This window comes from Chelonia mydas, chromosome 6 (assembly GCF_015237465.2).
Source record: "Chelonia mydas isolate rCheMyd1 chromosome 6, rCheMyd1.pri.v2, whole genome shotgun sequence".
Classification (NCBI taxonomy): domain Eukaryota; kingdom Metazoa; phylum Chordata; order Testudines; family Cheloniidae; genus Chelonia; species Chelonia mydas.
In genome coordinates, this window is record NC_051246.2 from 15,277,362 (window position 1) to 15,290,905 (window position 13,544).

A 13,544-nucleotide genomic window follows, 5' to 3' on the forward strand; every position below is an offset into this window, starting at 1 on the left:
AATACAGGCACTCCCAAGAAGTACCAGGCACTGGATAGGGTTGGTAACATGCCAGGAGTGTAATACATAATTTGTTTGTCTCAATGTATAAAAGAGAAATCATAGGGGGGCACCTTTGTCTGGCTTAGGGGGCAGCAGACAGTCCCGCTGCTGACTGAGCTGAGTCCATTGTACTGGGCATACATGTAGCGCACTTCATCGGCAATAAACCCGGCCAAGTGCCTTCGGCACCGAATGGAGTCTGTGGTTTTTCTGGGTAGTACTACCGAGGACTGCTAAGCCCGCTCTCTGTGGGGTTGGTACAGCATACCGAGAGAGCACACATCTGACAACAGCAGCCAAAGCAGGGAGCACCTTTCACAGCTGCATAAGTGGCTTTGTGGGGAGCTCCTCACCAACCCTCCCCGCTCCATCCTTCCTCACTGAAGGCGAGAGGTCTATGATCTAGACTGTGCAGAAAAGCCATGGCAGGTGGCTGATGTGCTCTCTGCTCTGGGGACCACCCTCTTTGCAGACCGTCAATTCACACACGCACATGTCTCTGAATCAAAGCCAGGGGAGATTGTTTTCATCCAGCTGTATCACAGACAATAGCCTGGTTGTTCAGTGGGCCATGGGAAGCCCTTGAAATGTAGCAAGAAGGTCAGGGGCTGTGCTGGAGAGAATGAGTGAGGCCACCGGACAGGAGGGAGGGTGAGCAATTTCCTGTGGGGTAAGCCTTAGAGCAGATCTGAGTTAATGATGCCACCTTCTCACCCTGACTGACCCTCGGCCACATTCAGGCTCTGGCTGCACTGGGATGCTTTCACCTGCTACCCTAAAACAAAACTGTTGTTGTTCTGGGGGAGCAATTGCACAGTCATAAAAGAGATCTCCAGCTGGTGTCAATCGGCCATAGCTCCACTGGAGTCCAGGGGCCAGATCCCAGCTGGAGTCAATCGGCCATAGCTCCACTGGAGTCCAGGGGCCAGATCCCAGCTGGAGTCAATCGGCCATAGCTCCACTGGAGTCCAGGGGCCAGATCCCAGCTGGAGTCAATCGGCCATAGCTCCACTGGAGTCCAGGGGCCAGATCCCAGCTGGTGTCAGTCGGCCATAGCTCCATTGGAGTCCAGGGGCCAGATCCCAGCTGGTGTCAATCGGCCATAGCTCCATTGGAGTCCAGGGGCCAGATCCCAGCTGGAGTCAATCGGCCATAGCTCCATTGGAGTCCAGGGGCCAGATCCCAGCTGGAGTCAATCGGCCATAGCTCCATTGGAGTCCAGGGGCCAGATCCCAGCTGGAGTCAATCGGCCATAGCTCCATTGGAGTCCAGGGGCCAGATCCCAGCTGGAGTCAATCGGCCATAGCTCCATTGGAGTCCAGGGGCCAGATCCCAGCTGGTGTCAATCGGCCATAGCTCCATTGGAGTCCAGGGGCCAGATCCCAGCTGGAGTCAATCAGTGAAGTCTGTTGGATTCATTGCAGCTGAGCTGCAGTGGAACTATGTTGAATTACACCAGCTGAGGATCTGGTCCCGAGTTTTACTTTTCTGTTGGAAGCTTCATTTTAGATCCCCCCGCTTCACATCTATGGACGTGCACACATAAATCTCCAGCTGAACCCCCTTTCACCTTCAAATGTCTTTTAACCAAAGCTGAGCAGGGTTGGCTCCAGCGATGTGGCTCAGACACACCATAGTTGCTCATCAGAGTCTGGACAATTCTTGTACCACAGCTGGGCCACATCTTATCCACAAAGCCACTCAGCCTGCAGAGGATGTTGCTGACACGAGGCTCTCAGAAGGACTTTTCCCCCTCGTGACTCAGTGCTGCACTCACCATCTTTCCTCGACTTTTTTCAGTTCCAGCCAATGCGACTCTAGCGGCAGCAGGAGCCAGACCAGTGGTGACAAAGTGTAAGAACAAGGCTATGCTACCATGTTAGGATATAGATATTCAGGCCTGTCTATAAAGGCCTATACTTTAAGAATTTAGATGTATTCTTATCACTTAGCTAGTTATAGAGGTACAAAACAAGAATTAAAATCACTGTCTGCCTGTGTAAGGACCTTTTCTCACTGTGACAGTCTGAGGCCCTGTTCTTAAACTAAGGCCTTTGGCTAAGCAGCAGGGGCAGCCATCAGCTGGGAAATTTATGGTCACATCCTCACATTTCAAACTAGTCACATGGAAATAAGGCAATCTGGGGCTGTTAGAAAGGTGATTCGATTTATCACCTTCAGAGAAAGGGGAGAGCCTAGAAGATTTAAAGAAAACTTAGTTTGACAGCATCCTGCTGGCAAGAACTTACTTAACGATAGCTAAGGTATGAAATCCTTATTTCTTTGTTGTTCTACCACTGTAGTCCCCACTTCTTTAGCCCACAAAAGCTTATGCTCAAATAAATTTGTTAGTCTTTAAGGTGCCACAAGTTCTCCTCCTTCTTTTCATTTCTCTATTGTTTGTCTGTATAATCTCTGTCTGGTTCTGTGATTGTTTCTGTCTGCTGTATAATTAATTTTGTTGGGTGTAAACCAATTAAGGTGGTGGGATATAATTGGTTAGATAATCATGTTACAATATGTTAGGATTGGTTAGTTAAATTTCAGTAAAATGATTGGTTAAGGTATAGCTAAGCAGAACTCAAAGTTTTACTATATAGTCTGCAGTCAATCAGGAAGTAAGGGGGGGAATTGGAATAATGTTTTGCTAAGGTGGTGGGAATGGGAAGAGGGCCACAGGTAAGGCTCTGTGGTGTCAGAGCTGGGAAGGGGGACACTAAGGAAGGAAATTGGAATCATTGCTTGCTGGAAGTTCACCCCAATAAACATTAAATTGTTTGCACCTTTGGACTTTGGGTATTGTTGCTCTCTGTTCATGTGAGAAGAACCAGGAAAGTGAGAGGGTGAAGGAATAAGCCCCCTAACATATCACCCTCTGGTGTCTCTGCTAAGCCACCTCCAGCCCCCAGGACTGGAGATGGGGGAGGTTTGCAGGATGTGACCCCATGTCTGTTCCAATCACAGGTCGCTGCGGAAAATACACTGTGTTTTTAGCTTGAGACTTTACTGAAAACAGCAGGTTGGAAGCCCACACAGGAGTTACCATATTGATTATTTTAGGGCTCTCTCACTGGACTATTGAGGGGCACCAGCAGAGCTGGGGAAGGGAAGCCAAAGGCTGGGCTAGCAGGGAGCTGTGGGTTGGGATTGAGAGGCACCGTTAGAGCTGTGTGTGTGAAGAGGCCAGGGCTGGGATAGCAGGGGGCTGCGGATCAGAATTGAGGGGCACTGTTAGAGCTGTGGAGTAGATCAGCAAGGCCAGGAAATTCCCCGGCAATGGCTGTCCTAGGGCCAGGCTCGTGCACCAGTCTGCCCCTCAGTGCTCACCTCCCCAGCAATTGTTTGCACCGCGTTCTCCCTCTCTGGCCCCGGACCCAGGGCCTCTCGCCTGCGGCCCCATGCAGCCACGTGCAAGGAAACCCAGCTGCTCTTTCACACTAAGGCACAGCCCACGACCTCTGGGCCAGGCCTTGATTGTCTGCCAGAAAGAGGCAGCTGTGGGGAGGAGGGGAGCAAGGAAAGGGTGTGTGGCCTGGGCCCCACTCTGGACAGCCATGGGAGACATTACTGAGCAGGAGGTCTGCTCCCCAGGACTCCTCTTCTACCCATGCTCAGGGCAGGAGAAGGGTAGAATTTTGCTAGCTATCCACGTCCCTTTAGGGCGCAGGCACTCCCCCTTTGGGGCTTAACCCCTCCACAGGCAGAGCCCAGGGCGCACTGTGCTCAAGGTGGGCAGAGATCTGGGGCACTGCCCTAGTGGGTAGGGTCAGAGCAAGGCAGTGGACAACTGAGCCTGCAACATCACACCACTTTCCCATCTTCCTCCTGCCCCCTGCAGCCCTACAGGAGCCTCCCCATCCCCCTCAGCTGACATCAGCAAAGGGCTGCCAGATGCCTCCCCACCCTCTGCTTCCTAGGTCTTCCTGCTCCAGGCGTGGCTGCTCCACACTGTGCAACTCTTTCAGTTTTGCTCTGGCATGGGGCCTCCTCAGCCTAGGGAAATTCCTCAGCTGAAAAAGCCAAGGCAGGCTGAGTTTGCAGCAGCCAGGGAATCCCCTTTTCTCTGTGTCCCAGCCACAGGCAGGTTCCGACTGGCCTATGATGGGGGCTGGAAATTCCAAGGGCTGACACCAGTCTATTTTCATCTGCTCTCCAGGGGATGGTGCTGCGGGGAACTTTCTGAAAGCATCTGTGGCAGGGCTGGTGAGTGTGGATGGGCAGGGGAGTGTGTGGGCTGGGGATGCAGAGATCGTTGTGTTTTCGCTGGGGAACTTTTCAGGGGTAGGTTTCTCTTCCTCTTTTGTGGGGACGGTAAGTCAGATGATGACTCTGGTGACTTAGCTCTGGGCACGCCCAGAGGCCTTGCCTCCACGAAGGACATTGGACAGTCTAACAGTTCCTTTTTTTTGGTGCACATTTAAAAATCAGAGACTTCCTGGAAAAGGAACCTCACTGGGGAAAGAGTCAAGCCAGCGTTTGGGAGAGAGAGGAGCCGGGAGAGAACACAAGAGGAGCAGGGGCCACGTCCCACTGAAGGAAGCTCGGCTACAGGACGGCGCAGCCATGGTGCCTTGGCTCTGGGCTCTGCTGATGGTAGCTGGGGTGGGCGCCTTGGAGGACGGCTTCCAAGCTTGCAAGAGGGCCCTGAACGTAAGTGTGCTGGAGGTGCTGCCAGGCGGGGGCTGGGACAACCTGCGCAACATGGAGGTGGGGCGAGTGATGAGCCTCAACTATTCGCAATGCCGCACCACGGAGGATGGCGAGTACCTGCTGCCGGATGAGGTGGAAGTGGTGCCGCTCCGGGAGAGCAGGGTGGAGGTGAATGCCGAGCTGATCGAGGACTGGCTCTCCTACACCGACGCTTTTGCCCACTCCATCAATGCTGAGGCCTCCTTCCTGGGCATCCTCAATGGAAAGTTCTCTTCTGGGTGCCAGGAGACCAAGACCCACAATGTCTATGACCAGACAGTCACCACCCGGGTGCAAGTGCGGCACCACATCTACTCGGTGAAGGCCCAGCCGGCCTTCACCCTCCACCCCAGCTTCCGGCACCAGCTCCTGGCCATCGGCAACCAGCTGGAGAACAACCACAGCCAGGCGGCCATGTACCTCGCTGAGCTGCTAGTGCTGAACTATGGCACCCATGTCCTGACCAGGCTGGAGGCCGGAGCCAGCCTGATCCAGGAGGACCAGGTCAAACTGACCTTCCTGCAGGACAAGGTAGCCGAGAAGGCGAGCATCACCGCCTCGGCCTCCGCCACCTTTTTCGGCAAGGTCAACGTGGGGATCGGTGCCGCTGCGCAGGTCCAGGATGAGCTGACCAAGAGCTATCTAGAAAACACGGTGGACTCGCGCATCGAGAGCCGGGGCAGCATGCCCTTCTACCCGGGCATCACGCTCCAGAAGTGGCAGGAGGGGATCCCCAACCACCTAGTGGCCATCGGTAGGGCAGGCCTGCCCCTGCCCTTCTTCATCAGCCCGGAAGCCCTGCCGGAGCTGCCGGCACCCACAGCCAAGAGGGTGACAGCTGTGGTGGACAAGGCCATTCATCTTTATTACGCCATCAACACCCACCCAGGCTGCGTCAAGGCCGACGCCAGCAACTTCAACTTCCAGGCCAACGTGGATGATGGCTCGTGCCTGGGGGCCAGCACCAACTTCACCTTCGGGGGTGTCTTCCAAGAATGCCGCGGGGTGTCAGGCCTGGACGGGGAGGAGATGTGCCAGCCATATAGCACCCAGAACCCACTGACGGGGGGCTTCTCCTGCCCAGAAGGCTTCACACCCATCCCGCTGCACAGTGAGGAGCGCACGGCCAGTAAGCCCCAAGCTGAGTGCCACGAGCAGTGCCACTCCTGCTGGCTCTTCTTCTCCTGCTGCCATAAGGAGTGCGGCGTCCGCTACTACTCCACCACGGTGCGCTTCACAGCCTACTGGTGTGCCGCCACCGGCCCTGTGCCCCAGGACTCTGGCTTCCTCTTTGGGGGGCTGTACAGCGCCGGGGAGGAGAATCCACTCACCGGGGCCCATGCCTGCCCATCCTACTTCTACCCGCTCTCGCTCTTCGGTGGGCTGAAGGTGTGTGTGAGCGACGACTACGAGATGGGCGCCCGCTTCGGCCTGCCCTTCGGTGGCTTCTTCAGCTGCCAGGCCGGCAACCCCTTGGCTGGGCCTCTGAAGGGACAGAGCCCTGGGCTCCTCCAGGATTTCTTCTACCAGGATTCTGACACTGCCTACCCCATGAAGTGCCCCCAGGGGTACAGCCAGCACAAAGCCTATCTGAGTGACGGCTGCCAGATCCTCTACTGCCTTCAGGCTGGGAGCCTCTTTGCCCAGAAGCTGGCTCCCATCAAGCTCCCGCCCTTCCTCCGCCGGCCGTCCCCCAATGTCAGCGTGGCCGAGACCATCCTGGTTCTGGGAGAGGGCAGCCAGGCCTGGGTGAAGCTGCAGGGCAGTGGACGCTGGCGGCCAGCCAATGTCACCGATGAAAGGGAGATGGCCCAGCTCTTCCAGGCTCAGTCCAGCATGGGGCCCACGGGGGGCGCTGTGGCTGGCATCTCAGTGGCAGTGACGCTTGTCCTGGCGGCAGCTATTGCGGGGGCTGTCTATGGCACCCGGAGGTACAAGAGCAGGGGGTACCAGGAGGTACAGCCCCCCAGCCATCTAGCAGAAGAGCAAGGGAGCTATGGATCCACCACAATGTCTCTTGGGACTGGCTCAGCCTGAGAGCCTGGGAACTGGGCCAAGGACTCTCCCTGGGGTGAGTTGTGAATGGCTCACACCTCCTGGGTGAGGGGTACGGGGCGTGGCAAGGCTGGGGGAGCAGTAGCTTTTAATCACATGAATGCATTAGTGTTGCAGGCTGCGCTCAGGCAGCTCTCTGATGCACCCAGGGACGGTAGCGGCATCTTTAAGAGAAGCCCCATCTGTCTAGAACAGCCCTAGGAACCCCCTGTCAACTGGAAGGAAATTCCTATGTTTAGTGGAAGGGGGGCACTGTTCCACCCACCAACAGGGACAAAGGAAAGTAGGTGTCTGCCAGTGAGAAAATCTACCTCTTAAAGGGGAAGGGGCCACATATGGATCCCAGGATTGCCAAGCCCCCAGGTTCAAAAATCATGAGATTGATTAAAATAATGTTTTGAGGGATTTGTTTTTCTTTTGTCTTCCTGGGGGTTGCCAGTGTTGCGGGGGTCACAGTTCTGAGCACCTCCCTGCCACCCGCAGGGCTGGAAATGTTATTAAAAAATGAAAGCTGAGAATCTCGGGGACTCTTGGGCCTCCAGGAGCTGGGCCTTGATAAAAGTACTAAATAGCATAATGAAACCAGTGAGCGTTGGCCATGTGGGGATCCTGCCCACCCCCACCAGCCCAGAACAGCCTCTAGGGGATTCTGAGCCTGGCCAGAGACCTTCACCCCAGCTCAGAACTTCACCATCTCTCTTGGGGCTGCCATTCTACCCAACAGCTGCCCACAAGCCTCTGCTGTGGGGCAGAGCTGAGCCTGCAGACCCTTATAGCAATGCTGAGGTTCCAGATGGAGGAAAACTGGGCAGATTTGGCAGCTGGGGGGAGATTGTGGGATGGTGGGGGTGGGGGATCAGGGTTACTTGTCAGCAGTTTACAGGAAGATTGGGACAGTGCTGGGGAGAGGAGGGGGTTAGGGGCTGTGATGGAGGTTGCATTTTGTGGGGGAGGGGGAGGTGGTGGGGAACAGAAGGATTTTCAGTTGCTTGCTGATAACTGGAGGAGGTAATGGCGAGGCAGGGAGGTGGCGGGATATGAGCAGCCGGTAACAGAAGAGCCATCAGCTTGGGGTAGGTGGCAACCAGCTATGGGGGCTTGGTGGGGAAACGGGAAGGGGGGAAGTTTGCAGCAGGGGACGTTGGGAGACATGGGCCCTGGTGGGAATGGGTTGGGGAGCAAGTTAGCAAGCCTGAGGAGGCCAAACTGCAGCACTCTAATGGTTAATGTTCCAGGCTCACCCCACCAAACAGTTTCAGGGCTTTCATTATAGTTCTCTCTCTTCCTTTTATGTTTGGTTGTTTTTTCTTGTGAGTGGGCAGCAGGGACAAATGGATGCTGTGGTGTAATTTGTAGGGGGGGAGAGGGGGACAGCTCAAAGCCAATTACATTGCCATACACCCGCCCTTATACCTCTTCCCCCACAGAGTAGAGTGTGTGTGTGTGTGTCTGTCTCTCTCTCTCAAACCCGTCCTTGGGTCATGCATGGTTGGTTTTTTGCTAACCAAATAAATGCTGCACACATATGGATGTATCCCTTTACATTACTGCCCCCTGTGCTAAGGGAGAGTCTGACAGAGGCCCCAACCACAAGCAGGCAGCACAGGTCCTGGCCCCCTGCCAAACCCTTTCCAGGAGGCTGCACAGGCTAGTGGTTAGTGCTGAAAGCTGGGAAGCAGGAGCTTCCTTCTGGTCCCAGCTCTGAGTTGCTCAGCAGCCCCTTGACCGCTAACCTCTGTGTCTCAGTTTTCCCCATTAACCATGGGGTGATACTTGGGCAGGGCTGTGAGGCAGATTCACTCCTTGTATTTGTAAAGTGTTTTGAGAGGTTGCACTGCAGAAATATTCATCTTTTCCCCAGCACCCACCAGGGCAGTGATCCTGGGGGAGTGTATCCCTGTGAATATGGCGCAGGGTGGAAAATTTTAGGAACCACTGTTCTGGGCTGACTATTCTGCATTCCCATGTGTAGACAGGGGACATGGTGGGCTAAGGCAGGGCCAGCACTGCGGTCCAGGGGAGGTATTAAGACCCCGCCCACCTGTATTTTCCCCACCTTCCTTTCCCCAAGCCACCAAAAGTTTTGTTTGGTACATTCCATGTCTTATTTCCTCAGTATGAAACAGCTGACAGCAATGATCTCCCCAAACTACACTAAACATTTCAACTCCTGCTAAGTCCAAAATATTGTATGTGTCCACAAAAACAAACCCCCCAAAAAACAAAAAAGTACTCTGTCTCTAACAAAAATTGGTAAAGCAATGTTTTGGGGAGTGAAAAAGCAAAATCATGATATGCCAGTTAGGTTCAATTTCTTTCTGCATCTGTTTGTTACATTCAGGAAAAAATAAGAAAACATTCTACAGGCCAAAACAAATCACTCCAAGATCCCCTCTATGAGAAGCAGAGATTGTGAAGTGAGATTGTAAAATTACAGAGCGCCAAGTTTCATGGGTCAGTATTAAAATATCACCAGTCACAGATTAAATTATTCCTTCTAATTTTTCAAAAGCAAAAAGCCAAAAACCAGTCAGATCTAGACCATCTCACATGTGTCAAAATATTTCATAGAACAGTTCAACCACATAGTACAAACCCAACCATGGTAGAAGGATAGTGGTTAAAGGTGAGAGGAGGAGGAGGAGGAGAGTGGGCGAGTGAATGTGTGGCAAGCTGGTATGGTCTCTTTTACTTCTTTGTAGAAAAACACATAGGTAGCACATTGTAAGGGATGAAAACTAGAGAAAACCCTTTGTTAGCTACATAGATTTAAAGGCCTGAAAGGGCTGTTTTTCCATATAAAGAAACAATGCAAAGTTTATTTTTCTGCTTGTGTTTTACCTTCCAAATATCAGGATCAAAGTGGTGTACCTCGTTGGGCACGATAGCTGGAAGGAAGGTGCAGATCTGGATTTCCAGCTCTCAGCCCTTGGTTGATTTATTTTTAACAGAGCTCTTCTCTCCCACCTGTTTGCAAAGCACTTAAGTTAAATGCATGCTTAAAACAACAGCCCACAGTCTGGATAAAAGTCATTTCTCTTCATGCTTAATCTGGATCTTTCATGCCAGATCCTACCACTGTTCACCATCCGTTCAAGGAGGCAGTCAGGAAAACCAGGGCAAACAAAACAGAACATGCTTTTCAAGTCTTCTCTACACATTGGGAGGCTGCTCTTGCCCCGTCTCCAGAGCAGATGCGGGAGGGTGTGTGTGGGGGTGGGGTGGGGGAGGGGTATAGGCTGAGAACAGTCTTCCTGGGAGCCTCAATGGAATTTACTGAGGGCTACACCCACTTTGGGACCCTGAGGGCTGCCCAAAACAGACACAGCAGGGCTCTCCTGGCAGTTGCTCCTCCCTGTTCACAGCTTCCAGGTGGGAGCGTCTGACCCCAAAGCAGCCAGATCAATCAGTCCAGTTTTGTGGGTCACATGGTTAAGGGGCAGGACAGGTGGGCAGATCTCAGCTCCCCTCCTGTGGCTGATGCAAACTTCTTGTGTGACCTTGCCCAATGCCATGCCTCAGTTTTCTCACCCGGAAAATGGGGATCAGGGTCTGGAAAAGGCTTAAGGTCCTAGCCAGACAGTTCTCACGGTTCAGCGACCCAGCTCCTATAGCATCTTCAGCCACCTGCCCTACGTCAGGCAGAATGGGCCAGCTGCTCACTTGACTTTCACACCCTTGAAGCATCCACCTCTGGGTTTTATCCTGCTGTCCATCACCGTAGCATCTGGGCATCATGTCAAACCAACAGCAACAGCACAGGCCCTAGTGGGTTTCATGGAGTATCTGCTGCAGCCGCACATGGCCCCCAGCTCAGGAGCGCCACCAGTCTTGGGCCCCCGTCTCCCCGTTAAGCAGGAGCCGTTACTTCCTGGTAGCTCTCCAAGTGCCAGTACACTGGTTAAATGCAGCCAAGGCTGGGAGGGGCGGGAGAGGAGACCCCAACTTCCATGGTCAGGGGGGCAGTGAGATGAAGAAGCTTCTCTGGCCTTCTTCCCTTAAGAGCTCAGCCCCCAGTAGCAAGACCATCAAATAGAGCAACTGTAATCTCAGGGCAGGGGACACATGGTGCTAGGTGGGTACTCGGTGATGGCCTCAGCTGGCCTCACACCATGTGGGAGGTGGATAGAACTCCCTGCAACAGCTCCAGGTCCCTCCCCAGCCTTCTACCCTTCTCCCTCTGTCTCAGAGAAGCCCCCCATCTCCCTCTCACTGCCCTGGAAGACATTGCTTCCCGCCCCCACCCCCCAGCAGAGATTTCACTCCACTCCTGCCTACATCCGATCTGCTCTGAGCTGTGTCTCCCTCTCATGCCTGCCTCCCCAGTGCCAGGGCTCAGCCCTGAGCCCATGGCTGGGATCAGCTGTGGGGCAAGCTGTGTTTTCCCCCAGGAATTGAAATGGGGTGGGGGGGTCAGAGCTGATGAGGGGTGAGACCGTGAGGGTGAAGGGGGGCTGTATGGCACCATAGTAAAAACTGAAAAATGTTTCATGACCATTTTATTAGATTTTAAAATCATCACACAAATTAAAGCTGGCTACTCAAGCCTTCTATGAAGCACGACGTCTACATCCTTCTTGGTTTCTTGTTATAATTTTGCACAACTCTTATTGAACTTCTTGAATGCAATGCATTCATCTTTGGTGGCTTCTCGTGTGTCCGGTACTTCCATTCCTTCATAGAATATATGGGTTGGAAGGGACCTCAGGAGATCATCTAGTCCAACCCCCTGCTCAAAGCAGGACAAATCCCCAATTTTTGCCCCAGATCCCTAAATGGCCCCCTCAAGGATTGAACTCACAACCCTGGGTTTAGCAAGCCAATGCTCAAACCACTGAGCTATCCCTCCCCATTCAATTGATATGCTCATTAATTCATTCACATGATCAGGCAGAAGGCGATTTCTTTCAAAACACAAAATCGTATTCAATGATGAAAAAGAACACTCAACTGTAGCTGTTGTGACTGGGAGTAGCAAGAGATGAATTCCTACTTCTTTCAGCCCAGGAAACACAGCACGAAGATCGGGTCGAGCCGCTAGTGATGACAAAAAAGTTGAAGTCGAATCTTCATTCGTTCGTCGTATGATATTCCACTCTGTGTTCAAATTCTCTATTCTGTCCTGAGCACATGGCAGCCCCATTGCTGGTAGTGCCTCACTCCACTCAACTGTCAGTGTTTTATAGGACAGGGATCTGTAAAAGCTACGCAGAGGTTGAGTAAAATCTAGAAGTCGCTGTTGTAGATTTTTAAGAATCAAGTTTGTGTACTTTTTCAGTTGTCTTAACAAACACTTCTTGTCCTCTTCACTTAAGGATTCAATATAAATGCCTTCATTAGTCAACGTCTGGACTGAAGTCTTGGCTTCTTCCAGAATTACAAGAGAGAGAATGGTGATAGTCTTCTCTGAACGTAGTAGCAAAAGTAATCCACCGCCCTCACGACTTAGATCCATCCCATCTTGGTAGATACTTTCCAAAGCCAGTAATAATGGCTGGAGTAATTTTAAGACGACAGCCAAGGATCACTCATGAGAAAGCCAGAAGGTTTTCCCAGGTTGGACTAATTTGAACTTCAGTCCCAGTGTATCTTCTATATTTTCCAAGATATTCAGTCTTTTTGGACTCTTGCTGAAAAAAGAATATAATGAAGACATTAAATTTATAGCTTTTTAAATGCCTTTTGAAGAGTCTGTAGCTCGTACTAGTGCTAGTTGGAGAAGATGGCCTCTGCAGTGTGTATAGGAGAGACGAGGGTTACACTTTTCTCTGAGCAAAGCTTGTGCTCCACCATGTCTTCCAGAGAAGTTTGGAGCTCCATCAAATGCACAAGCAGCCATCTGTTTGGGGTCCAACTGACAAGCATTTAACTCTTCTAAGATGTGGGTTGTCACCGATGCAGCCAATCTGTCTTCTATAACTTGACCATCTAGAAATCCATCGACTGGCCTACCACTGACATCAAGATAACGTACACAATGCCTTAGTACTTGATGACCATTTGCATTGGTGCATTCATCAGCCATGTATGCAAATTTTTTGATTGTGGTGAGAGAGTTCTTCACTTTTTCAACTGTTGACTCTTTCACTGTTGCACCACATGCGTCTAGCCAGTCTGTTGAGTTTCTTGCAGAAAGATAAGTGAGCATTTGCTGGTCTTGTTCGGAACCAGTGTTCAACTTCAGGATGAACAAGTGACAATGCCCTGAACATTGGCCTCCAGTTTGCAGTGTGTGGTATCTCTTCCTTAAATAGAAAGTACGATGCCACGGCCACGTTTGTTCACATGAACTGTGTTGTGTAACAGCCTCATTAACACTCACCGGTGTTGTCCTTGGTCAGTGGAGACTCAGAGTTCAGAGGTGCTTTCACATCAGTTCACCTCCCAGGTGTGGGGCAAGAAGGCACCTTGCTCGTTCCTCCAGCTGCTCACTGTTCGCTCTGGCCACTGTTGTTCATTGTGCCACCGTTCACTCCATCGCTCTGTTGCCAGTGGCCCTGCGCCCTCACCTTCTGCTGCCACCTGCCACTGTGACCTCTGCGAGTTGGTCTCTCGAGGTTCCAACCAGCTCTCAGTGATTTCAGCTGAGCTCTCAGTGAGGGAACCTCGCGGCTAGTGCAGACTGGGCCGTCTCTTCCACAGAAACACTGTCCCACAGCAGCTCTAAGCACTTAGACCTGATTATCAGGGATTTCAGCTGTAGCGGTCACTTAACACAACAACAGACTATCCATGGAGCCTAATCAGCTCTGTCTTTA

The 13,544-nt window shown here is 52.3% G+C and overlaps 1 protein-coding gene across 1 annotated transcript; it reads left to right on the forward strand.

Annotated features, from left to right (window-relative positions):
• The first annotated feature begins 4,276 nt into the window (after positions 1–4,276).
• Positions 4,277–9,922, forward strand: LOC102935409 (macrophage-expressed gene 1 protein). Its single transcript, XM_027830611.3, has one exon. It carries the CDS (start codon positions 4,606–4,608, stop codon positions 6,766–6,768), a length of 2,163 nt encoding a protein of 720 aa, XP_027686412.2. The 5' UTR covers positions 4,277–4,605; the 3' UTR covers positions 6,769–9,922.
• Positions 9,923–13,544: the final 3,622 nt, after the last annotated feature.

Coding starts and splice junctions, on each gene's coding strand:
- LOC102935409 (XM_027830611.3), top strand. CDS start 4,606: ATGGTGCCTTGGCTCTGGGCTCTGCTGATGGTAGCTGGGGTGGGCGCC.